The sequence below is a fragment of the Lissotriton vulgaris genome, chromosome 9 (assembly GCF_964263255.1).
Source record: "Lissotriton vulgaris chromosome 9, aLisVul1.2, whole genome shotgun sequence".
NCBI lineage: Eukaryota > Metazoa > Chordata > Amphibia > Caudata > Salamandridae > Lissotriton > Lissotriton vulgaris.
Window position 1 is genome coordinate 342,310,311 of NC_141697.1, and position 26,725 is coordinate 342,337,035.

General features: G+C 47.3%; 1 protein-coding gene across 1 annotated transcript in view; it reads left to right on the forward strand.

Moving 5' to 3' along the window:
• Nucleotides 1–26,725, forward strand: part of LOC147690097 (sodium/potassium/calcium exchanger 4-like) — a 609,516-nt gene that overhangs the window by 381,655 nt on the left and 201,136 nt on the right. The window contains exon 7 of the mRNA XM_086936639.1: nucleotides 22,184–22,258. Within this exon, the coding sequence (XP_086792765.1) occupies nucleotides 22,184–22,258 (75 nt within the window). The remainder of the gene's footprint in view (nucleotides 1–22,183; nucleotides 22,259–26,725) is intronic.

Here is a 26,725-nt window from a genome sequence, read left to right on the forward strand (position 1 = left end):
AAATAGAACAAGAACAAGACCTGTCCTAGAAAACACATTTAGTACATAGGTAATATATCCATTAGTTTGTATATAACAGCATTGTCTCAAAACAATTTTTTAGAAAAACATATTTCAGATTTATTATTTGGATTTTCAAAAAAATACATATTTCTTTACTCTTTAAATATATACAGTACACATAAACATAATATAAGCACAACCACCCCATTCAACTTGACACAACGAATCATCCTCACATGCATCCAAACAACCATACACAATACCATAATAATAAAAAAAAACGTATTTACAAAACAGAACACTGAAAAAAGTACCCAAATACAATGGATATAAACAACAGGAAACACAGGAAAAAGCACTTTTTATGTTATTATGTTTATGTGTACTGAATATATTTAAAGAGTAAAGAAATATATATTTTTTTGAAAAACCAAATAATAAATGAGAAATATGTTTTTCTAAAAAATTGTTGTGGGACAATGATGTTATATACAAACTAATGGATATATTACCTAGGTACTAAATGTGTTTTCTAGGAGAGGTCTTGTTCTTGTTCAAGACAGAGATGTTACTCTTAAAAGCTTAGATACTGGATAAGGATCTCTCAGCAGGCCTTTGTGGAGCCCTTTCACAACAGGGAGTTTAAAAGCCAGTAATTTCCTTTGAAGCATGGCCTTGCATCTCAGTTTCACCTCTTTCTAATGTACCAGTTGTGCTTTGTTCGCCTTCTCCCTATAGGGCATGTGTTAGGTTTGGGAGTTTCTGGCACTTCTAATAGTGATGAAAACAGTTTCCTGCATGCTGCTTTGAACATGTAGAAGAAACGCTTCAGACAGCAACAGCAACTAGACCCCTGAAGGGGATTTTAGCTTCCAGTTGGCTACCCATTACTTATCATATAGTCTCTTTGATGTTACGTTTGATTTGTTTATAGTACTTACTAACAGTTTAAGGGTAGTTGGTAATTCAGGCTTTTTCTTGCTGCTAAGAGGTGTCATTTCAGGGTATGTGCCCTCATAGCTTCTTTAATGGAAAGGACTATGAAGGCGAACATGATATCTCGTGTTTAATATCTACTGAACGGCTTCTAGTCTAATTGAGATTGGTCTATCACCTTACGTGTGCCAAAACCTTTTTTGGCTGCTTCTCTTTTTCCCTAGGTGGTATTCCTTTCCAGTTATTGGCCTATTTTCAAGATACCCGCTAAATGGATATTCTTCAACAGCGTAGAGATCAGAATTTGACGTAAAACGCCCGTCACTGTTTTCGTTTTTTAGCCCTTTTCTATACAGAGTTAATTTAGATATAGTATGCATGTCACATTGCTAGCTCACTTCCTTGGCAGTCTTGCTGCTTATTTCTTTCTATACTTTACAACTCCTGTCCACTTCACTTCCACGTGTAGGTAGATATCCTTCAGCATTCTCCACTCGAATTAACTAACTTCATGTCAGTGATCAGTGCATCATGTTCTTTTTTTAATTCTAAACTTTATAAGAACACGCTTAGGAGCTAAGTGATTTTTTCTATGGCCAGGGTCTATTGATCCTTGTTGGGGCTCTCACTTTCCTATTTTCATTGGGTTCAGGTGATTTGCGGCCCTCCAATGAGATTGTGGCTCACTGAGATTCAAGTGCAATGGTGGCTTTACTCATAGACAATTTGTATTTATAATTAGACCCTTACTCCAATGTATGAAAATCAGTTGCTGTCAATAGGTTTTGTATGGCATTAGAGCTGCCCATCTCAAGAACATGAATTATTGATGCAGAAGATAAAATGACTGGTGAAAATTCATTTTGAGTTCCAAAACATGGATACAGTTATATATAATAATTGATGTACATTTTTAAAAGTGCATTACATTTCATTTCCTTGTGTACTCATGGCTTTTATTTAGCAGCACACATCACCCACACCACCTTCCTTCCAGTTCAGAGTACAACACTGTAGAAAAGTGTACAGGAACATTGAAAAGGATCATCACTAGATAGAATTCCACCTGACAGGAGGTGTGAGCCCCTGCCTAGCAGGCTTTCGTTGCCACCCATACTGTTACGTATCTATAGTTGAATACTAGTCTGTGCATTTTGTATTTGAGTGTCTCCTAAAGTTAACGTGATTAGGTCCTACCCGCATCCTACAAATGATGGCAATATGGAGTAGCCGAACACCCAGCAACCAGACTCTGTATTGCTGATGTATGGATTTCTTCTGGTGGATCGCTTGTCAGAAGGCCAAATCTAGCCCTTCCCGGGCTGTACAGGAGAGCCATTTATGCATGGTGTTGTGTTCTGAATGCAATCCTTTACTTGGAGCCCAGCCCATGGATATCTACACATGCCTATACATTTAGGCACCTTATCACAGCCTAATTCTGTAATATTTGCAGTCAAATGGTCAGTTTTTAATGGCCCTTTGTTAATACATAAATGCATAATGCATTAAACCAGCTGTGCTATTACTTGGCCCTTGTCAACCCTATTTTACGATGGGGCTTTTAAGACGTGACAGGGTTATCCTGAGCATGGAAAGTAGTACATTAAGTACATCAATCATGATGGAGATAATTTCCAGATTAGATTTCCCACTTTCTATGACGTGTTTGGGAGCAGTCAAAGGAGATCTTGTTGGGGTATGCCCTCCGAGTACAAGAATTACACCTTTCTCTCCCTTCAGGTACAGAAAGCTATTTTAGAACCTATGCAATGGATGACGTTTAAAGATGCACTGATATTTGCATGATTTCCTGGCCTTACACAGTCAGGTGCAAAACAATTGGAAATGCACCTCAAGAGGCCTAATATTTGTTCTATGGATCCATATTGATAGCTTACAGATTGAGCGCAGAGGTGTATTACAGAGGAATGACTTATGACATCCTTGAAATAGAATATTCCTCTAACCCATTGTGCTCTTGATGGCTTTGATCAGAGAGGCAATAGTTGATCGACTTTAAGTTGTTTCTGGATATACTATTCATTATTTGAGTCTATTGAGCTAATCTGCAAAATCCATTCTATCTTAGTCTTTTTACCAAGTTGATCAAAATCAAAGTGGATTTTATTATGTTTGTTTAGGCAATAAAGTGATTTTTCTCCTTTCTTCTTAGAGGCCTAAAACCTCACTGAACGCAATGTAGGATGTAGTAATTTGGCTCAACAAATTCATGTGTCATACAGACTTCTGGGCACCTTATATTAGACAAGTTTTGCCTTATCCAAGGTAAAAACTTCCAGAAAAAAGGGGGGAGACGGAGGAAAAAGAGAGACCAGAGGGGCACGTTCTTCTTCTAATAAAAGTCAAAACCCAAAAAGAGCCTGTCTGATATGCTTGGACTTAATCTCCACATGTATGGGAGAACTTTACGTTTTCTTAGATATCCCTCACCCACCAGAGTTTTCCTTGGTGGCATGCTTCATCATTGTGTCCATCCCGTTCTGCTGTGGAACAGGGCATGCTCTGACCTATGAACTATGTGGGAGCACTTATACATGTACATAGATGATGAAAAATAGTGAACTAATAGGAGCGGGGGGTTTATATGTGAGAATTAGAAATACCTGCCTATTAGGTCAGATTCTATTTATTTGGACCTCTAGTTGGTATGATTAAAAACAGGGAAAGTGAAAGTCAAGGTAATAATGTCAATGAGTTTTTTAAGAGTCTACATTTTTCAAGCCATACCCATGGCTTTTTTTTATCTGGACCAAGGAACTAAACTCCCTGATACCACTCCTTTTATACCATATAGCTGCACACATTCAGCATGCTAAAGATCTAAAATATATACATACTGCACCAAGTTGGTGGTATGGCGTGATAATCTGTCATTACATAATGGGAGAGTTAGACTGTGGGGATTCACTGGCTGTGTAGAAAACCAGACACATAACTATTATTGGTAATATTGAGCATGTTGTGTCTTTTTCTCAGTAAAAACACCTCTTTGTGACAAATTCATGAGGAAACAGTAAAATCATATCAGAGGTGGGCACTTCTAGTTAAACCAATCAGCCCGTTTGACATACAATATAGAGCATGCCATACATGTAAAAACACACCACATACATGAAAGTTGCCAAAATCTTGCATCACGGATCCTCCAGGGGAAGGGGCGTCTCGAATCACACTCTACAATAGTAAGAGATATATGCGAGCGAGAGACTACTTGGTTTGTCAACATTGGTATACATGTGACTTCCATAGTATTTGTCTTCATCGTGATTGATTTGGCTATGCTGTACTTACTTTATCAAAGCTTCTCCCTTGTACAAAGACCTACAGTAGCCAACCCGGAGACCGAATCTTACCGTCCTATACACCCCGTGTGCATATAAGCATTACCCGGCTAGTGTTTCTCAACGTCCACGCTACTGTTTAGGCTAGACCACTGAACAATGAAAATGGCGGCTCGGAAATGGAACTGCTTCCGCATTCCAAGCAGTGACCAAATGTGGGATCTCGCCACCGCAAAATCTCCACATCATTGTAAAGACTGAACCACTGCCCAGGAATGATGGCTCAGCTCATTTTCAGATTTAGTGTTTCTTAATGTAGTTTAGGACCGTGGGGAGAGTGGACTCTAGAAATATGACTGACCATGATGGAGCACGGTTTGGATATAAGAAGTGGATTGGGCCGGTCATTGCTTTCCTTCGGACTTAGAAAAATACTTGAGAAAATGTAAAGTTCAGTGGGGAAGACTGCAGTAGATGGCAGAGAAGGGAGTGTAGTCATCGGATAGTCTTGGGTTGAAACCGCAGTGAAGATTTCTACTTTTGGACTTAGTCTCTGAAATGGAAGTTGAAAATCTCCTGCGGGACGAGGCAGAGGGCTGTAGCTGAAGACAGTTTGACAAGGCCAAATACCCCTTTGACAAAGGACCCATGAAAAGAAGGTGCTGCTGCAATGAAAAACGCAGCACTCGAAGCTGCAAACTAAATCCGGCCAACAATGCATCTCGGGTTTATAGGCAAGCAGGTTGGTCCCTGTCTCCTCCAGGCTCTCAGAGCAGGTTTTAGCCAGAAAAATCCCCAATTTTGGAGATTGGTTATCTGGGCACCTTTAGCACTTCTTCCAAGGGTCAGGATTGGAAAAGCACCACTTGGAGGGTCAGGACTCTCTCAGGCTGGGTTCAAGTGCGAGTTGAAGATAGACCGCTACCTGTGTCTCTGAAAAGGAGGCCAGCACACTCGCCCATGTGAGTCGCTCTGGAGATCCTGCGACAGTTGAAGATTCAGTCCTTGTCACCAGGTGGAAGGTGGCACAGCATCAGGACACCAGGGCAGCAATCCAGCAGCAGCAGTCCTTCAGAGCAGCAGTCCAGCAGAGTTCTAGCAGCACAACAGTCCCTTTTCCTGGCAGAGTTTCCACAGGTCTAGAAATATAATGAATAGTTGGTGTCTGAAGTCCCCCTTTTTTATCCTGGTGCCCTGGTACTTTAAGGTTAAAGAAAATTCTAGACATTGGCTTTGAGATACCTGGAATTTTCTGACTCCCTTTCCCTGACTCCAAGGTGGCTGTAATGACAATATGAGGTTGTTAGGCCTTTTGTGTGAAGGCTATTGAGTTGCAAGCAGTGCTGTGCGCAGCTCTGCTCCATATCCTGCCAGCCTATCGCTCATTCAGGCACACCTAGTCCCTCTATTGTGTGACTGTCTACGAGGAACTCAGAAAGTCTAACTAACTGTAAGTCACACTCAGTCATGTGATCCAGGCCAGTCTATAGGCTCAAAGTGCTAAGGCCAGAAAAATATCAACTTTCTAAAAGTGACATGTTCAAAATTGTAATGAATTAAAGAGGGTTTTATCATTACAGTTTCATAAACACCAACAATGGTATAGATACCTGCTCCCAATTGGAAATTTCAGCTTTTTAAATATAATAAGGAGTCCCCAATGTTAACCTATGTGAGGGGTAGGCATCACAGTAGTAAATGAATGTAGAAATTGTTTACTACCAGGACATGTACAACTTAAAATACTTGTCCAACCTTTTAATTGCACAAGACACTGCTCTGTGGGCTACCTACGGGTGATTTATAAGTAAAAAAGGGGAGATTAAGGCTTAGCAAGGGAATGTTGATGCCAAGTTGGCATGGCAGTTTAAAACTGCAATCAGATTGCAGTGGCAGACTTTGAACATGTATTGAAGTGCTACTTAGGTGGATGGCACAATAATTGCTGCAGGTTGACTTTTAGCATTACATTTACAAGCACTGTGTATATAGGACACCACTCTACAAGGGACACACAAGTAAATTAACTGTGCCAATTGGGTATAAGCCAATGTAATCATGTTTGAGAGAAGTGATCATAAGCACTTTAGCACTGGTTAGCACTAGCAAAGTGCACAGAGTACTATGGGCAACAAAAATATGTTCAGCAAAACAGAGACGGAGCAGCAAAAGCTTTGGGAGAACTGCACCCTAAGGTTGACAGGTTTAACAGTACACAGATATCCAAGGTAGATACGAAGGATAGGTGCATGTGGATAAATAAAAAAATCCACTGTTGGACACTCAATGCTTATTATAATTGAATATTAAAGTCTAAAACATATATTTATTTATAAAGTTTTATATAGCGCAAACATGATCCCGAAGGATTACAGAGCGCTTTACAATTGGAGGGAAAGGAAGGTAACAATTGTAGTACAGGCATCAAAAGGAATACCAACCCAAACACATATCAAATAGGCATACCAAACAAAAAGGTTACAGTCGAAAGGGGTCAGCAGAGAATAGGATATAATAACTGGTGCATAGCGAACTGGGAGGGGACCAAGTGATTAGTAAAGAAGAATAACAACCAGTGCAGGACTGCTTGTGGCCGCAATTTTTCATAGTCACCCACCGTTAGCCATCCATGTGCTCTAGCAAATAGAGCACATGGATGGCTAACGGTGGGTGACTATGAAAAACTGCGGCCACAAGCAAACTTCAGCATCGGCATGAAAATAAATGTTAAAGAAAAGGGAGAGAACAACCCTTCACAACAGTGTCGCATGTGCAAAACCGGCAAGGAGGATATAGTTCACGTGATTTGCATCTGCCCTAGCGTAAAGGACTTGAGGTACAATCTATTACGTCCTTTCTTCAATCTACATGCCGTTCGGACCTGCAGACAGGCAGTCAAACTGTGCTTCTCTACTAGCGACATTAAGCTGAACTGTCAAGTTGTAAAGTTCTTTGACATAATAGGAAATAGACTTAACCACGCCAGATGAACTTTTTTTATCCCTCGAGGGTAACCATAAAACTGTTAACAATACTGTAATTTTATGCATCCTAATTTTGTTATGTTTAAGTAACAACAATTATTGGACGTTTTACAATTTTGTAAAGATTTTAATTAATCATATACAAATAAAATATTTACTTACTTACCCAGTGCAGGGCTTAGGGTATAAGTCCCATGCCTTAGAGAAGCCGACCCAAAACCTTTTAAGGTAAGAACTTGCTCATAAGGAATCTATTTACTTCCAATTTGAAGACAACCTCGGAGGAGATTCTGCGTATTTCCGGTCAGAAAGAGTTCCAGATCTTTGACGCAGAGCAGTAGAAAGCTCGGCGACATGTTCTCTTTTTGTGAAAGATCTGTGGTTTCAGGAGGAGAGAGTTAGCACTCCTAGAAGGTCTACCCCCTCCGGATAAGTCTAGTTTTTGCGCTAGATAACTGGGGGTTTCAAAATTGAGGGCTTTGTGAGAAAAGCAGCTCTATTCTTGCTTCAAAGGGTAGCTAATTTAGGGATTTTAAGACTGGGGAGTTGTGCGCATTTCTTTTGGTACCCTTAACCAATCTAGCTGCAGCATTCAGTGAGGCCCATAGTGGAGCCAAGGCATATTTGGGGAGGCCACAGAGCGTAGCACTGCCATAGTCTAGCCTCAGCAAAACAAGCGCTTGGACCACTTGCTTGAAGTCAGGTTTGAGATTCCTGAGTATCCTCATCAGGTATTTAGCTCCCTTGCATACATTGCTAATATGATTCTTCATGTTCAGATGCTTGTCCAGGGTGATTCTGGGAGATTTGGCGAGTCAATAATGAGGGGGGAGCAGTTGAAGGCAATGAGGTGGTTAATCCAAAGGTCTAACTTGGGGATGTGGTTCGGAGGAGAAATGTGAAGGAATTCTGTTTTGGAGGTGTTGAGCAGGTGGTGGTTCTCAGTTAACCAGTTTTGAGTATTTTTTAGGGTAGTGTTGCATGATATGAGGTTATCCAGGAGGAGATGTTCAGATAAAGTTGTGTATCATCGTATACATATGGAAGAGAATGTCTGTGCGATTTAGTGTATTAGCTAATGGCTCCAAAACAAGTTGAAGAGTATGGGGGATAATTCGGTCCCTTGGGAGACCCCAATGGATACTGGTGATGGCTGGAAGCGAGAGTGGTTTGCCTTAACTCTTTGGGATCTGTGGTGGAGGAAGGACGAGAACCATTGCAGCACCGAACCAGAAAGGACCATCCTGTGCTCCAAAATTGATAGGAGGTTGTCATGATTAACAGCGTCAAATACAGAGGAAAGGTCAGAAAGGATAAGGAGGCAAGATTCATTTTGGACAAGCATTTTTAAAATGTCATCCATAACGTGAGTGAGAGCCGAAAGGGCGGAAGTTGTTAGGGTCAGTACTATCTGCGGTAGGATTTTTTTAAATAGGTGTTACCTGATCATCTTTTAGGCAATCCAGGATCGTGCCTTGTGACAGAGATGCATTGAAAACATTTGTCCAGATGGGGGTGACCACATCCTTGATTTCTTTGAAGATGGAAGGTGGCAACGGGTCGATAAAATGATTAGAAGGGTTGATACTCTGAAGAATCTTGTTAATGTCTTTCACTGAGGGGAGTGAAGGTGCCCCATGAGGCATTGTTCTTGGTGCTCAGGGTAATCAGTTCAATCTTCTCTAGTAGGGCTGGGGGACCTACTGGATAGCAATAGAGCCTTCCTGGAGTCAAGATTAATATTGATGATTCTTGATTTCTCAGTAAAGAAGGCAGCCAGGTGGGCTGACTCCAGACTCCGGGTGATTTGGTGCTTCCACCGATTGTTGTTTAACCAGCTCAAAAAAGTTTCTTGGTGCGATTAGCGGCTTGACTAAATTGGGATCTGAAGTAGTCGGCCTTTGCGATCTTGATTTGTTTGTTATAGGAGCTCCTTACCGATCTGGTCCGATTGCCCTAAGTTTGTAGCATTCGGAGTTTAAGTTGCTGTTGAACCACAGTTTGGATATTTTTGTTGAGGCATTTTTTTTTTGGGAGTGGAGCAAGGGAATACATGATGCTACAGATAGTAGAGTTGTAGAAGTCAGTGAGTGCATGTACCTCAGACATGTCCACTTGGGAAGAAAGGGCAAATTTACAGTGGGTCGCTAGATCGGCTATATTGATATCACTGAGGTCCCTTTTCCAAATCTTCGATTTCGTTGGTTGAGCCTTCTTCCGAGAGACCTCCATGTTGATATAAAAGAAGACGCTGTGATGTTCAGACCAATCGCATGGGGTAATGGTATCCAGTGTGATGCGTTGAATCAACTCATGATCACTTATGAAGGATTTGAGGTATGTTACAGCTTGGTCAATGGTGTTAGACTAAAGAAAGTTGAAATCACATAGGAAGATTTGGGACATAACGGAATCGACATTGCTCGAGATGATTCCCATTAATTGTTCGATGAAGGGGAGGTTGTCCCCATAAAAAAGTGTGTTGTTTGCACACAGTAAGGTTGTGACGAGAGATGTTGAGATAAAGGTACTCGCATGAGGATGGCATAGAGGACTCCGAATGGGAGACCGATAGTGTGCTCCGATGTATACAAGCTAGGCCACCGCCCAGCTTCTTAGCTCTGTCTAGACAAATTATGTCATGAGTAGGAGGCAAGAAGAGGTCCAGCATAGGAGTGGAAGAGGGATTGAGCCAAGTTCAATTGAGGATGATAATGTCTATCCCATTGTGTTGGATGAGGTTGAATATGTCAGAGGCGTGTTTGCTGGCTGACCTACAGTTGAGTAGTATGCATTTAAGTTGTACCGGTGTATGGAGGGGAGGAGTCTGTATGATGTTCACACTCATAAGGTTGTTATTATTTATGCCTCTAAGGATGTGAGTGGGTTCTCTGTTCGGGTTAGCGTGAATAGCTTGAATTTGCCCTGGAGTATTCTTTTTGGTGTCTAAGATAAGCTAGTAAGAATTGAGTAAGTCATTGATATCGTTAGACGAGAGATAGGCCTTTGCTCTTCTGGGGTGGGAGGGAGCGTTATGTAGGGGTACGGGTTTGGAGATAGAGAGGGGGGAAGGCTGACCAAGGTGAGTTCTATCAGTAAGGGGCTGTGGGCAGGGGGCGCTAGAGGGCGCCGAGCAAGATGGCCGCACGTATGTGAGGCTCTGCCGGGACCGTCCATAATTTGCTGTAAAATCCTGTATATTCTGCTGCTTTTTCCCCCCGACTCGATGACAACACTCACCTGAAGTGCCTGGGACTCGAGTGAGGTGCTCTTCCCTGGCTGAGAGGGTCGTTTGGCCCGAGTTCTCGGACTTGCCGTTGGCTGGCTGCCGGACGACCGGAGGCGCGTGTGCTGGTAGCGTGGTCCGCCCACCGGCTTGGAGTTTGGGATCCGCTCCGCCTGCACGGCCGCTCCGGCTGGTGTCCTGTGGTCTGCGCTGCGGGCGTGGACGGAGCTCGGTGGACGGCGACCTGGTGCCTGGAGCCCGAGCGAATTTAAATCCTGCCCTGCTGGTGGAGGTGAGTGAGGCGCTGGCCTACGCGAGACCGGGGCTGCGGAGGCGGCGCTAGGCCGCGCTAGGCCTCGCCGAGCGACCCTCGCCTGGCTGGGGTACGCAACGGAGTTGAGACACAGCGGCTGATAGTTGGAGGTGTGCTCCTATCCGGTGTACTTGGAAGACCCTTTGCGCTGCACATCTGTGTACTCGAGAGGATTACTGAAGCTCCTGCGGCTCTTGGCCTACCGCTTTGGGTACACTGTTGAGCCCTGAACTGCGACTGCTGGGGTGAGGATAGACTAGGCCCGCAACCACGTGGGTTGCTGCCCCTGGGCCAGGTTGAGAGTTGTGAAGGCGCCATGGGTAGGCCGGAGCGTAATCAGCCCAAGATCAACTTTGAGGCGAAGAAAATGGCGACGTCCTCCTCACAATCACAGCCGGACGCTGAATCTTCGGGGGCGGTTGGTGGCGCCCCGAATTTAGAGACCACGTTGGTGGCGATGCAAAAAACGCTGCAATCCATTGAATGCACCATGGAGGCGGTCAATCACAGGCTCGACCATATGGCGATGCAGTTCGATCGGCAGAACGAGCGAATGGGCGAGGTGGAGCAGAGAGTGTCCGCTACAGAGGAGGGACTGGCCACGGTGACCACTAAGGTGTTCAACATGGAGAGGGTGCCGGCTGTGATCCAGGCGAAGAACGAGGAGTTGGAAGGAAGGTCCAGACGAAACAACATTCGCGTCACGGGCCTTCCGGAGTCCACCAATGTGGGTCGGATGGAAGACTTTATGGAGAGAATGTTGGTGGACATTTTTGGCTCGGATAAGTTATCGAAGGTCTTCATCGTGGAGCGGGTGCACCGTTCCCTGGCAAAGCGGCCTGTGCCTGGAGCCAACCCGCGCCCTGTTATCGCTCGTATTCTTAATTACAGGGACCGAGATGTTATACTTCGGCTAGCCAGGGAAAAGGGCACCATTGAGTACCAAGGAAATAAGCTGGAGTTCTTCCCTGACTTTACTGTGGCGGTGCAAACGGCGCGCAAGGAGTTCGCTCCAGTGAAGCAACTGCTGCGAGACGAGAACATTCCATACGCCATGTTGTACCCGGCGCGCCTTCGAATTGGACCTCCATCGGACAACAAAATCTTTGCTACCCCTAAGGCTGCCATGGACTACGCGAAGAAACAGAAAAAACGTAAAAGGGACTCTAATGGACAGCAGGAAGGGGAAGGAGACCTCATGGAGGATGTAGAATAGGCGATTTTTAACTGGCAGAGCTAACCCTACTGGATGCGATACGACTTGGTACAATGTCCATCTTTGGCTTGCTGTGCTCTTCACCCTGTTTTATTCGGCGAGCCTCTGCTATTGCTGGTTGTCTACGGTACTCCTACTAATATTGCATTGTGACTCATTTCTGGGGCTGAGGAGGATTGGCATGTAAATACTGTGTTTAAATCGACTTTTGGATTGTGCCCCACTGTGACTATGCGTAGGGTGGTGTGTGACTAGTGTGTTATTACTCATATGACCTTTGATATTTGCTTATTGGGCTTATTTTCTACTTGAGGAGATCCTGGCTGGAGAACCGATTGCTCTGTTGCACTTGCTGGGTGGACATGGTTTGCAGGGATCCTTAATGCTCTGAGTGTTGGGGGGGGGGAGCGGGAATTCGTTATCGCTTACGCGGTCCGCTCTCTCGTCAGATTTCTGGCGGGAGCTGTGCGCCACTGCGTCCCCACATATGGGAGATCCCCACACATTTATGAACATACAGTTGGGGTTGTTGGGGGGGGGGCTGGGGTCGGCTTTGGCAGGTTGGGGACGCTGAAGTGGGTGGTGGGGGGTTGGGGGGTATGTTTCGATCCTGGGTATGGTCACAGTATTGCATTGAGTATGATGGGAGGTATGTAGGGGTTGGGCCGGGGTTGGGCAGTGCCTGGGCCTTGTGTTACCTGATGAGGGTGACTCTCCTTACTGGGCTTCGGAGGTTGCTGGGCTCTATGCATTGTGCTCCTTCTAGACAGGGGGGGTGGCCCTGCTGGTTTGGGGATACCTGTCTACTTTGGGTGGATGGCCGGGGGGGGTAAAATTGCATGTGTTACTTGGAATGTGAGGGGGTTGAACCGCCCTCAAAAGACTAGACAAATGTTGGCGTTTCTAAACAGGCATGGTACGCATATCGCTTTCTTACAGGAGACACATCTGTGGGGTAAAGCTGCGGAAACTGTGGGTCGGAGATGGGCGGGGGTTAGACTGGCATCGAACTACTCCTCATATGCACGTGGTGTGATGATATTGATTAAAAAGTCTGTGCCATTCGTTACGATACATGAAGACATTGACAAGGAAGGGCGCTATATTATTGTGCATGGTACTTTATGCGGTTCCCCTGTCACACTCATTAATGTGTATGGGCCTAATGTAGATGACCCTGATTTCTATGTTGCACTTTGGAATAAGGTATACATGTTGCCACAGTCGGCTGTAATTTGCGGTGGGGATTTTAATGTGATCTTGGATGAGGAAATGGACAGGAAACAGGACAAGCCCTGGGTGCGGAAGAAAGCGGCTGCTGAGGTTCATGAGGGTATGCAAGGACTGGGATTGGTTGATGTCTGGCGTTTGCAGCACCCGGAAAGGCGAGAGGGTACTTGTTATACTTCAGCTCACGACACCTGGTCGCGATTGGATTACTGGTTGGTGACTCGGGATGTGAGTGGATGGGTGTTGGAGGTTGACCATTTGCCGCGCACGCTCTCTGACCATGCGCCGGTTCGCTTGCTGCTGCAGGTGCCGTCGTGTTCGCCTGCTCCGTTCACTTGGCGCTTATCTCCGGGAACCTTGCAAGATTTGGTGCTCCGCGAGCGGCTCAGAACTATTATTGTAGAGTTCTTTGAGAAAAATGTCGGCACGGTTGATAGTATGTGCACAGTGTGGGAGGCCTTTAAAGTGACTATTCGTGGGGTGTGTATTGGCCTTCAATCCGGAGTCCTGACATCACTGAGAGACTCCATGTCTAGGTTGGAAAGGGGGTTGCTGGTGTTGGAGCGGCAGTTGGAGGACTGCCCTGGGGAGGCTCTGCTAGCCGGCATTCGATCAAAGGTTTCCGAATACAACGAGCTGGCCGATCAGGAGGTGAAGTTCTTATCCAAGCACACCAGGGCGCGCTATTACGGAGAGGGGGGCAGACCGGGGAAAGGGCTGGCGGATCACATAAGGGAACCATGGGCCAAGCATTGTGCGGTGCAGGAGATTGTGGATGGAGGGGAGGTCGTGACTGACACGCCCGGCATCCTGAGCTGCTTTGCAAGATATTACGAGGGTATGTATGAGTATCGGGAGACAGCGACGGAGGAAGAAATAGCTCAGTACTTTGATGATATAGCTTTGGTTTGGCTTTCGAGAGGTCAGCAAGAATTCCTGATGCACCACATCACCGAGGAGGAGTTTCGGGAGGCGATTGCTGCTCTTCCTAATGGGAAAGCTGCTGGCACGGACGGCTTGCCTGCTGAATTCTATAAGGAGTATATTGATCTTTTGCTTCCACACTTGGCGATGGTGCTGGAGGAGTCTGTGGAACGGGGCCGGTTCCCGACCACGATGAGGGAGGCACTGCTGGTTGCATTGCCGAAGCCAGGGAAGCCTCCAGACCACTGTGAGTCGTATCGTCTCCTCTCGCTAATGAACACTGACGTTAAGATTATAGCTAAGGTGCTTGCAACTCGCCTGCGGCTGCTACTTCCGGTAATGGTGCTGCCTGATCAGTCGGGGTTTATACCGCTTCGGTCTACCACCCACAATCTCAGGGCTCTTTTTGCTGTATTACATTTACTCAAACCGGAACTGGCCGCAGTGGCTGTTATGCTTGATGCCGCGAAGGCATTCGACTCAGTGGCATGGAGGTATATGATAGCTATTTTACATCGCATGGGGGTGCCCTTCTTGTTTACATCGTTGGTGACTCTTCTTTACACTGACCCGGTGGCCCGTGTGCGGGTCAACGGCCATGTCTCGAACTCGTTCCCGGTGCGGTGGGGCACTCGGCAGGGTTGCCCTCTCTCACCTTTATTGTTTGCTATAGTGATGGAGCCCCTGGCCTGTGTTCTGAGACAAAGGTATGCAGACGCGGCTCTGAAGTTCCCCCTTCGTTCGCTGGCTGTGTCCATGTATGCCGATGACATGGTGCTTTATGTGCGCGAGCCTGCACGCCATCTTGAACCTATACTTCGGGAGTTCATCCGGTTTGGCCGGCATTCTGGTTTGACTATCAACTGGGACAAATCTGTTATGCTGCCTCTCACAGACGTCACGGTTCCGTTCCCTCTGGAATTTCCACTGGAGTGGGCTGTGGATCCGGTGCGTTACCTAGGGATCCAGATTCATCGGGATAGTCAGGAGGTCATTAGAGCCAATTATAGTGTGGCTGTTTCCAAACTGGAGGATCAGGTATCTCGGTGGATTAAGCTCCCTCTCACCTTGGCTGATCGCGTGTCTTTAATCAAGATGGTTGTCCTCCCAACATTTTTGTATCTTTTTGTAAACGTACCACTTCGACTGACCTCACATTTCTTTGCGCAGCTGCGCTCTTTGCTGACTACCTTAACCTGGGCTGGCAAGAAGCAGCGAGTGACTTGGGATGTGCTGACTAAGCCCTACGCGCTGGGTTGTTTTGCCGTGCCGGATATGAAGCTATATTACTTGTGCGCACAGGCGCACTTTGCTGCCTATTGGGTGTCTGCGCCCCCGTACACTCCTCACGTGGCACTTGAGGCCAGCGCTACTCTGCCGTACCCGTTGAGAGCTATGGTGGGTAACACTCACTCGGTGTTCGACAAGGGTGAGGTAGATACAGTCCGTTCCACAGCGAATGCCTGGCGTGAACTTGGTAGGAGAGCTGGCAGGTTACCGCTCTATGCTCCTAGCATGCCGCTGTTGTATCATTCGGATATCTCGGTGTCGAGTGAAATTGGTGGTTTGCAGGTCCTTCAGGGTGCTGGTCTCCACACTATGGGGGATCTCTTCCCAGGGGCCAAGTTCCTTCCATTGCAAACTGTGACGGAGCAGTCCACGAATGTGGTCATGGCTACCTTTATTTATGTTAGACTCCGTGCGGCCATACACTCCTTATATCCTACATATCCGGAGGAACCCTTAGCACTGAGCGCTTTGCAATTAATCTAAACCGCGACAGACAGAGTTAAACTGCTCTCCAGACTATACCGTGCTGCTCAAGAAGACGAAGGGGGGGGGGCTCTACTGGCTAGGGCCAGATGGGATAGGAGTCTTCCTGAGCCGTTGACGGATGAGGAGTGGACTGAATGCTGCTCCATGACTGGGGGCTACGTGGCTAATGGCAATTTCCGCCTACTCCACTTTAAATTTCTACATCAGTGGTATTACACGCCAGCACAGCTGGTCAGATATGGTCTTCGGGACACTGCGAAGTGTGTCCGGTGTGGAGAGGATGATGCAGATTTTGTGCATTTGGCGTGGGGGTGTGCTCGGGTGTATGGATTCTGGTTGGCTGTGACTGAGGCGCTGACTAAGATGGCGGCCACGGAGGTTGCGATGGATATACGGCTCTGCTTGCTGGGGCTTGCCTCTGGAGTGCCTTGTGGGGAGCGGAAATTGATCGTACTGGCATTACAGCTTGCTAAGCGGAGGGTGGCTATGGTGTGGGGTGGCAGGCGGGCGCCCGATGTGCAACTGTGGTTAAAGGACCTGGCCTACTGCAGGGATCAGTTAACCTGCTATGCTGAAACTCTGCCCGAAAAGTCACGTCCGCGGGACATTTGGGCTCCATACACTACATATATGCTTGCATTGGAGGAGGACGACAGTTCTGATGGCGAGGGCGGGGATTGAATGCCTGGTGTCGGTGTGCCTGAGGGTTTGCATGACTGAATGGTTGGGCTGAGTTGTTGTCGCCAAAGGGATATCTATTTCGGCTGGTGAGTGTGGCTCCTGGGGGGGGCTGTCCTATCTGTAATTTTCACTGTTCTTGCACGACGACTGATGGCACATGATGACTTTCGTATCTGGGGTTGCACTGCTTGTACAACTGATGGCAGTACCTCGCGTACCTTCTACATTGATTTACCATTCAACATTAATACGATGAACTTTACTGTGACCTGGGACCGGGATTGTTTGGGTTTGGGGGGTGGGGGTTGTTGCTGTTCTGTATAACACTATAAAATAAGACCTACAGGTGATGAGCGGGGAACGCATGTGGAGGATGATATTGAATTGACCTGTGGACATTTTTTTGCCCTCTACGTTCTGGGACTGTCCCTGCCTGATATCCTTTGATATGTGCTTGCAGATACCTACTGTTGATATGATGGCAGCCGGCCCTGTATAGGGTTGTAGGCATTCTGCTGTGTCTGTGAGCACGTTTGCAATAAAGGTCTTAAAAAAAAAAAAAAAAAAAGTAAGGGGCTGTGGGCAAATTCGCAAGGGAGAGGAGAGAACTGATCAGGGGGAGATGTTCAATTGAAAGGATTTTCTCTGTCTTAGGAGACCTCAATCTGCACTTTGAGAATCAGAATATCCCTACGGTGTGCTGTATCCTAGCCGATCTGGAGGCTCTTCAACTCCAACAAATAGTGCGGCATCCCACACATGTAGGCGGCCATACGTTAGATCCGTTTTTTATGAACCTGACAGAGGCCACAGTAACGGCCGTTACCCCGCTCGGCTGGACGGACCATTCTTTAGTGGCCATCCATGTCCCCTTGCCGGGAATTCCTTCTTCTGCTCCTGTAAGGACGGTCTCCACACGGCACTGGAGTAAACTGAGACTCGAGGACCTTCATCAAGCCCTCGCGGCAGTACCGTTGGGACCTTTGGAGGATGCGGGTGCAGGTTACGACCGCTTCTGCTCGTGGGTTACTAAGGCACTTGATTCCCTGATTCCCGTTTCAACTAGGAAAATCAGTTCCAGGGAGTCAAGCCCCTGGTATGACAGTGCTTTACGCGCACTCAAGGGCAGTTGTAGGCGAGCAGAGAGGGAGTGGCGGAAGGTGTACGACAGCGGGAAGAAGGTTGTTTATCTCGCTGCCGTTAAAGCTTACCATCGTGCTATATGTCGGGCCCGGGCAGCTTTCTACGCTGCGGAGTTCGGCAATAGCCTTAACCCATCAAAAACCATCTTTAAAGTGGTAAAGGACCTTGTGGCAAAGCGGGCTTCGGCTATAACAACGAGCTCCACGGCGCACTGTAAGGCTCTCGCCCGGTTCTTTTTAGAAAAAGTTCAGAACATCTACTCAACATTCCCTGATACTAGGCCACCGGCAGGTACTCCATGTAATATTGACGGAGATTTTCTGCTTCATGTGTTGCCCCCGTTGACATCTGAGGGTTTTGACATCTTGGCTCAGCAGGTGAAATCCGGGTCGCCCGCCGATCCGCTTAAGCCAGCCCTTTTTAGAGACCAGCTGTTTGTGGGTCATACCTTGGTACTTTCCCTGATTAACATCTCGCTGGCCTCGGGTACGGTTCCAGCAAGTTGGAAGCGGGCTGTGGTTTCTCCTATTTTAAAGAAACCCTCTTTGGACCCGGAAAAGCCGGAAAATTATCGGCCTATTTCCCTGCTCCCTTGGCCGACCAAAGTCGTGGAGGCCCACGTGAACAAGGTTCTTTCCGACCACCTCACTCGAGCTAACATCTTAGACCCCACCCAGAACGGGTTCCGTGCTGGTCACAGCACGGACACCGCCCTTCTCACCATGGCTGAACATCTTCGCATAGTGATGGATGTAGGACAGACGGCGGCGCTTGTATTATTAGATCTAAGCGCCGCCTTTCATACTGTCTCTCATCCCATCCTGTTGCACCGCCTGGAGGAGATTGGAGTGGGGGGGTCCGCCCTCCAGTGGTTCCGGTCCTTCCTTGATGGTCGCCTCTTCAGCGTTGCGGTACCGCCGTTCCAGTCCAATTTCCATCCTCTGAATCAGGGAGTGCCACAGGGATCCTCGCTGAGTCCCACGTTGTTCAATCTATACGTGAGACCGCTAGCTGAGGTTGTCAGGCAGTGGGGTATGACTATGGTGTCATATGCCGATGACACCCAGCTAGCGGTTACGATCAGCGGGGATGCGGACCAGGATGCCCCCAGGTTTCAGAGTGGACTTAGGGCGGTGGCAAGCTGGATGAAGGCCAACTGCCTCCAGCTCAACGCGAAGAAGTCCGAGATCACGATCGTCGGTAGAAGGGCGGATCTCTGGGGGGACAGGTGGTGGCCTTCGGAGCTTGGGCCGGCCCCTCTTCCGGTGACGGAATTAAAAATCTTGGGAGTGTGGATGGATCCCACTCTCAGTTTTGTGGGGCACAGAAAGAAAACGGCTGTCTGCTGTTTTGGAATCCTCCGGGCTCTGCGACCAGTCCTGAAGTTCTTCGACCCCCGTACCCGGCAGTTGGTAATACAGGCGACTGTTATATTGCGCCTGGATTATGCCAGCTCTCTCCTGGTGGGGGCTAACCTGGCTGAAGTCACTCGCCTCCAACGCGTGCAGAACGCTGCCGCCAGAGCTATCGTTGGTCTTCCTAGATCATGCCCCGTCTCCAGTACTCTGAAAGCGTTGCACTGGCTGCCAGTCAGAGCCAGAATCCAATTCAAAGTACTGTGCTTGGCCTTCAAGATCCTAAAAGGTACGGCTCCTCAAACTCTTACGGGCCTCTTGTCCTGGTACGTCCCCACTCGACCTCTGAGATCCTTGGGCCAAGCTCTCACCATCACCCCTCGATACAAGTTGTGCCGTGTCGGTGGTCGTTCTTTCCGGGTAAAAGCAGCCGAACTGTGGAATTCCCTCCCGGTGGAGATTCGGTTGTTGGAAGATCTTCTTTCCTTCCGTAAGGCGATTAAAACTTTCCTATTTTAAACTTGATTCCTCCTCTTTAGCTGTTGTGTTTCCTGTGGTTGTTGCGTGTTACCTTGACATGCGCCGGGACGCCCCTTGGCTGGGGCAGCTGTGCGCAGTACAAATTCATGTAACATAACATAACATAAAGTTCAATGGTGAGAAGGTGCAACTGGAGCGATATATCGTCCAGGCGTGCTACCAGGTCTGAGTGCTGTGATAGGGGTAGAGGTTGTGTGGAGAGATCTGGTGGAGAGTAGGGGTCTTGTGTGTGCCAGAGAAGTCAAAGGCAGTATTTTGAGGTTCCAGAGGGGAGAGTTGGTCATAGAGGACTTGCGATGTTGCATGATGCATGGACAGAGAGGTTAGAAAAAGTAGGAGGGTGGAAGGGCCATTGCCCTGTGAGTCAGGGACGGTCAAGTAAGGGTTGAATGGATTTAGCTGAACATGCTCCATGGGGGGCAATTGCCAGGACTCTGCCCTAGCAGGTGGCGTAGAAAGAGGGGTGCGTGACGGGGGAACTTTCATTGAGTGTAATGGCGGTAGGGTGAGAGGGAACCTCACCATTCGAGAATCAGCCTGTATTTGACTGGTGAATGCCAAGAAGAGCAAACCAGTAGGCTCGCTCACCTTCTGAGTCAGAGGTCTAGTGTATTGGGTCAGTTGGACAGGGGATTGGGAGGCTCTGAGATCATCTAAGGGCGGGAGAATGATTTAGGGAGAGTGTAGACCTCCCGGCTGTGGAGGGCGGAAGACTGGTTAAGTCCAAAGTGGTGATAGGGTGTGGGTAGGGGGTCATTGGATTTAGCCGAGACCGCCTTTTTGAGTGTAGGGAAGATGCTGGCCATCATGGTTAGATTGGCAATAGAGGCTTGGATAAGGATGATACCATTATTGTAGAGGGTAATAGTGGCATTGGCGTTGAAGGTGAGCTAGGGCGACACCATTAATTTGAGACCATGAGGTGTTTTCCTAGTGCCAGATATTCAAAGCCTGTAATAGAACACATTCTGCCAGCATGCTCGTTTTCTGGTATAGAAGATGAGGTCATTAACTATACTACCCTTGTTTGCACAGAAGTAGACATCAGAGATTAGAGTATCGGGTCTGCCTTTGAGTATGCAATGTTTGTGTTTTTGGCTGCATTTTTGAACAGGTTAGAAATGTAGTTGATAAAGAAGGCATTATAGCCTGAGGGGTCGGGACTTATCTCCATTCTGAAAGTGTGTCCTGGCGAGGAAGGGGCCTCCAAAAAGGAGTGTATGGAGGTGAGGGTAATTGTATTTAACAGATTTAACAGATAGTAGTCCTAGTGGGTTGGAAGAATAGGTTGGGAATGGATAGTTATGGGGCCATTATTGTAGACTTCGGAGTAGGTTAATTGGCGAAGGGAGACTGTGAAAGGAGTCAAGGGGATGGGGGGGTGGAAAAAAATTTTTGGTGCACAAACAAATCAGTATTAAAAACTTGCAGGTGTATTTCTTGCCTTTAGTAGTACTTCCTCTCCTTCTGGCATCTCAGTTCATTGTAGTTCTTGTAATTTCATGTAGTTCAGCTCATCTGCTGTTTCACAGTTACATCCAGTCTTTGGCTTGACGGCCCATGTTATCAAGTGTTTAGGTAGATGCAAGTTTAGCAGCTCTTTGTCTATGGGAAAATCTAGCATTACGATGAGTAGTTGCACCATTTGGATTTGTTATCTCTGGTGAAAGTGAGTAGGGGAGATTATAAGATGCCCTGCTGTAAGTAAATAGGTAGTTTCAAGAAACCTGTTCAGCCAAAGAAAAGGTAAGAGAAACAGTGAGCATTTACAATGGCTGGGTGCAAACAGGTATATTTCCTTCCTTAGGAAAAACATTTCACTCTGAACACACACACACAGCACACAGAATTGCACAACTAGCTTACCCCATTGAGGGTTATTCTTTCCTTCCTGGTATCATATCCCATCATGAATTCAGGAATGGAGTTCCAGAAAGCAAAGCATGATCCTGGATTCTATGAACTACTTGTACAATTGTCAAGCATGAGATCAATGACAACATGTATGTTCTGGAATATTTTCCCATCAGGAATGGTACTTGCAGTCTCAGCGAGGAATACAAAAAAGAGTTGGGTGGCATGTTTCAATTAATGTCAGCCACTGGCATTCTGCTTTCAGTTTCTGGAATTAGAAAGGTCAGAGGAGCATTTTCTTATGTTAGTGTGGCTCACATGCTGAATATTTGTTCCAATGATAATGCCTTTCATTTATATTTAAAAGGTATTCGCCTTTAAAATATTGAGATATGTTATTTAGGATTTATGTGAAGAGTTCAGAATGTATGAAGTCTGCGTATTAACCAGACCTAGAACAGCAAATCCCAACTATGTATGAAGTTATGGACATCAATACATTAGGTGTGTCATTTGCAGTTATTTAAGGACTACCTTGTACCACATTATAACTGTCACAGTTCTCTTTTTCTGTGTATTTATTAACCCCCTGCTGAAGAATAGTTGATCGTTTCATTTTTGGTTTTTAATACTTTAAAGAAAAAAATAGTTAAAACAATATTTTTTAAAAACTTGTTATTTGCTTCTCTCTTCTTAGGTTGTACGGCTTACGTGGTGGTCTTTATTCAGAGATTCCACGTACTACACCTTCTCAATCATCGCTCTTATTATTGTAAGTTATGAATTGCTCTTTAAATCTTCAATGTATTTTCAAAATCTCTGAAGTAGCGCAAACTACTCTAACTAAGCTAAGTTAAGATATTTAACTAGGAAAACGTAATATGCATCCCCTTCCTGTGGCGATGGGCTTTTGTTTTGTATCCTCGTTTTTTCCTGTTCGTATGTAGGCCCACATTCAAGCACAGGGACTCATTTTAATAATGTCACTGCGGCTGGCTTGGATCAGACAATCACATCAGGCGGGCTGTGCTGGGGAAATGTGAGCCAAGCTTTGGTGCCACGCTTTGATCTGAGTAGCCCATCTAGGCCCTCATTAGGAGTTGCACAATACTGGCAGGGAGCAAATTCCACACCAGTAAATACTGGTGCTGTGTGGTAACACTTCGCAAGTACAGTACAATTATAAGTGAAACCCCAAGGAAAGGGGAGTACCTGTCTGGACCCTGTTTTATCGGGCATAAAACTGCACAAAATACCCAGTTCTGCAGGGTTTACTGCCCCTACGTGCCACCTGCTCTGAGCAGGTGGTAAATGAGAGCAGATAGTGCCTTTGCAGGATGGGGTAAAGGAGAAACAGTAAGTGGAAAAAGAGCCCTGGCAGGACTCTTGCTAAAGAAGGAGGTCAGACGGAGCCGGTGGACCAGACCTGACTACTGCTGCAGCTAGAGCCTATAGCGATTTTTAACAAGTCTGCTTTCTCTGGTCAGAAAAATCGAATCCAGTGTTCCCCACCAGGGAAACAGGATGCAAAAACACTGTGTCCTTCTAAATAGGCAGAGTGGAAATGCATACAGGAATTCCACTTCAACTTCCACACAACTCATAATGATGACTCTATTAACGTTGCTCACCTGGTCCGGGCCTTACGTGCTGAAAAGACAAAACCTAAGAACTCACACCCTCGAGGCCCTGCAGTTGTGGGGGGTCTCCGCACTCATGGCGGAGGGCATCCGCCATGAGAATTCTGATTGGGGAGATTCCTCCCCAAGGGCAGAGACTACCCCACGACTGCGGGTTCTCCACCACGATTGTGGAGGCCCTTTGTGAATCAGGTCCTCACTATGTATCAGCAAGTCTGGCCCCAAGAACAGTAACTCATTGTTTAAAGCAACTTCTATCTTTCCCAAGAATGGAAAAATCTACCCTGAATAACAGCCATCACAGGATCACTAGCGGCACACAAGATCGATGGAGACGGAGATTGATTCCCGGATGACCTGCAATCGCGCTTTGCCCCCCGGAACCCTCCAATGTCACAAGGCAGTGCGTTGCAGACGCAGCAACTTGGGCACAGGAAATCGTGGCCATCCCCCGTGGACCTCTGTGGAAGACACATCCAGCAGAGAGAGCCTGCGCCGGTGAGAGCTGTGTCCCCACCAACATCCAAATACCGTGGGTGCGTGGCTACATCCGGAGCTGGATGCTGCGAGACGCGGTCCAGCCGGGCGCCCACCACTAAGCCTACACTGGAGTAGATCCCCGTTCAATCTCGAGGTAGGGGCCACGACGCAAATCAGGTCATCTGATCAGCACCCTAAACCCTCTGGTGCCTCCCGCGCCAAGCCCCACAGATCAGCTGCAGCACGTGGGACTGGGCCCTCTCACAGAGGCATTCCTCCACTACCCTGTAATATTGACCACCTCCACAAGGCCTGTGGGGCTTCCTGCTTTTCTACGTGGGCCACTGGCTCAGTGAGGCCCGCAAGGCCTGACTACACCCAAGCGTCCACTGGGCCCGATTCTGATCAGCAGCTAGCGCAGCACTACGGCCCATGACCTGCATTGACCGCACGCAACCCTTCGTCACTATTAGGCCGGGGAGACCTAACCCCGCTTGGGGAAAAAGTACTAGGCCCAATGCAATCCCTCACCTGCCGCAGCATGGCAACCCACTATGGAACCCCCAATTAATAGGACTGCACGGGAAAGCACCCCCACCGATCAGCGCCGGCAGGCACAAGCACCTCTACACTGCCCTGTCAGGATGCAGCCGATGCCTACTACCCTGCTACCAACACAGGGCTTAAAGCCTCTTCTACCTTGCCTGGCCACAAACTACATTCGCACCATCATACAGCACCCTAGCCTAGGCGCCGAACACAGGTTGGGCAAAACAGACAATGGCGGCGCCACCCTGTCTAGCAGTGTGCTCAGCAGTGGAGCACAAACTACCTGGACCGAAACGCTTACTTCTCCCCTCTCCCTGGAACCTACGGAGCACCACTATCGTCAAGACAGGACAAACAGCAGCCTCACACCAATGACACACAGGGCCTGTACTTGGCGCCTCGGGCACTGAACAGGCACCAGCAGGACAACCTATGCCACAGGCTGACCTCTCGCACCGCCTAGATGAACTTATGGTGATGGACATTAAATCCACTCTAGTCCCTAAAAAAGATACGCTGTGTGCCCAGCTCGGCTTTCTGCTTGAGGACCACAAGAAGCTGAAGTAGAGATTGGAAGATTTGGAGTCAACAATTGCATCTGTGAAGTCTTCCTTGTCCTCATCAGTGGCCCAAATTTAAACACTACAAGAAGAGGTAAGAACCGTGTCGATGACCAGGAGGGCAGATCACACAGGAACAATGTACGCATGGTGGGTGTGCCAGAAGGTGTTGAGGGACAGAGTATGGAACTGTACCTGGAAACCTGTTTTTTGGAAATTATCCTTAAAGGCTAGCACTCCAGGTTCTTCTCTGTGAAGAGTTCCAGGAGGCCCCCCTGGTCCGGACACCACGCCCCCAGACCAGTGGTTGCACGATAAGGACCACATCCTACAAGCACAAGAGCCTGGGGTCTATGGATAATCGAGAACGCAGAGGTGTACATATATCCAGGCTACACGCTGTTGGTACAGCACCGCAGAGCATCCTTCATGGAAGCCAAACATTGCCTTCGTGAATATGAAATATACTGTGCCCTACAATACCCTGCCTCCCTGAGAATACATTATAAAGGCAACATGGTCTTCTGTTACTCTCCAGAGGGTGCCTGGAACTGGATAGAACAAAACAGAGTGGCACCAGCTCCAAAATCCACATCTGGCCCCGCCAGCAATGGAAAAAGGTCAGATATCATGGACGTCGCGGCTTGGGCCACGGGCAGTGTCCCACCAAAGCCCAAGCAGCACAGGAAAGAGAACAAGCTCTCAAGCAAGCTGAGAAGCACGATGCCTCTACCTCTCCACTCTGCTCAAATTCAGAAACAGATTCCACACCAGAGCAGGAGTACATCCTTTCGAACTAAAAGCAGCAAATGATGCTAGGCGATGGCCCCACTGTGACACCGCAAACCTTGGAGGCACTGGGTTAATCAATCACAGACCTGGCACTCATCAGGAACGTGCTACTCGGATTAGCGGAACACTATGCAAGTGGGAAGTAACCGCTGGCATAGGGTGTTCACAGACCCCAATTGGCTTACTTATGAATGCTCTACTATAGTGGTCAAGAAGAGCATGGTGAAAATGTGCGAGATACAACACACCCCACACACGATAAGTGACTTTCATAGACTTATCTCGAGTTCTGTGATTTTGTATTTTCTTTTTTTTCTGTTTAATATGTTTGCATACAATTGCATGTGGCCTTTTGCCCGTTGGCAACTAGGCCAGGGGTTGGGGGTTTGGTTTATAACTTACTATGGGGTGCCAGTCCATATCATATGTCCACGTACTGTGAAAGGATATAGAATTGTTCTTTATACGCTATCTAAACTCACGATGTACAAGGGGAGTCCATGTCTGCATTCTCACTATTATTGGTATAAATGCAGGGTAACAATTATCTACTGTTTACCTGGAAAGTGCATGGCCTGGCCGGCTGTATCAAGAGACACAAAGTTTACCAATACTTACGCAGGCATAAAATATTCATAGCTTTACTACAGGAGACTGATCTAATGCAGCAAACATTAAAATCACAAAAGAAAGCGATGGAGGGGCACAGTAATCGGCACGTCTTATTCTGGCTACGCCAGAGGTGCCTTCATTGGGTGGCTCCAGACACCCCACTACAGATACTACACACGTGCGTCGACCTCCAAGGCCGTTTGACGATCCTAGAAGGCTCTCGAGATGGTTGCCCACTGCCACTGGTCTCACTTTATGTGCCTAATTCAGGCAATCCACATTTTTACCAACATAAACCCCAACACTTCTCAGGGACCCGTCGGTACCTACTTACTGGGGGGGGCGACTACAATGGCATTCCCGATCTAGTCCTGAATCGATCCTGTTCTCCCCTCCCTGGGGCTCAGGCTATTGGGCTCACACACCATATGTAGGCCTGGGCTACCCAGATGCAAGACACTTGCATGGCTGCTGAAAAGCAATCTCACTCATCACTGCAATATACGCCTCGGAAGGAAATTTAGTAAACACACAGGAGCAAATAAATAATTCCTTCTATAAGAATTACACAACACTTTATAAGGCCACAGTCCCAGGCGATCCTCA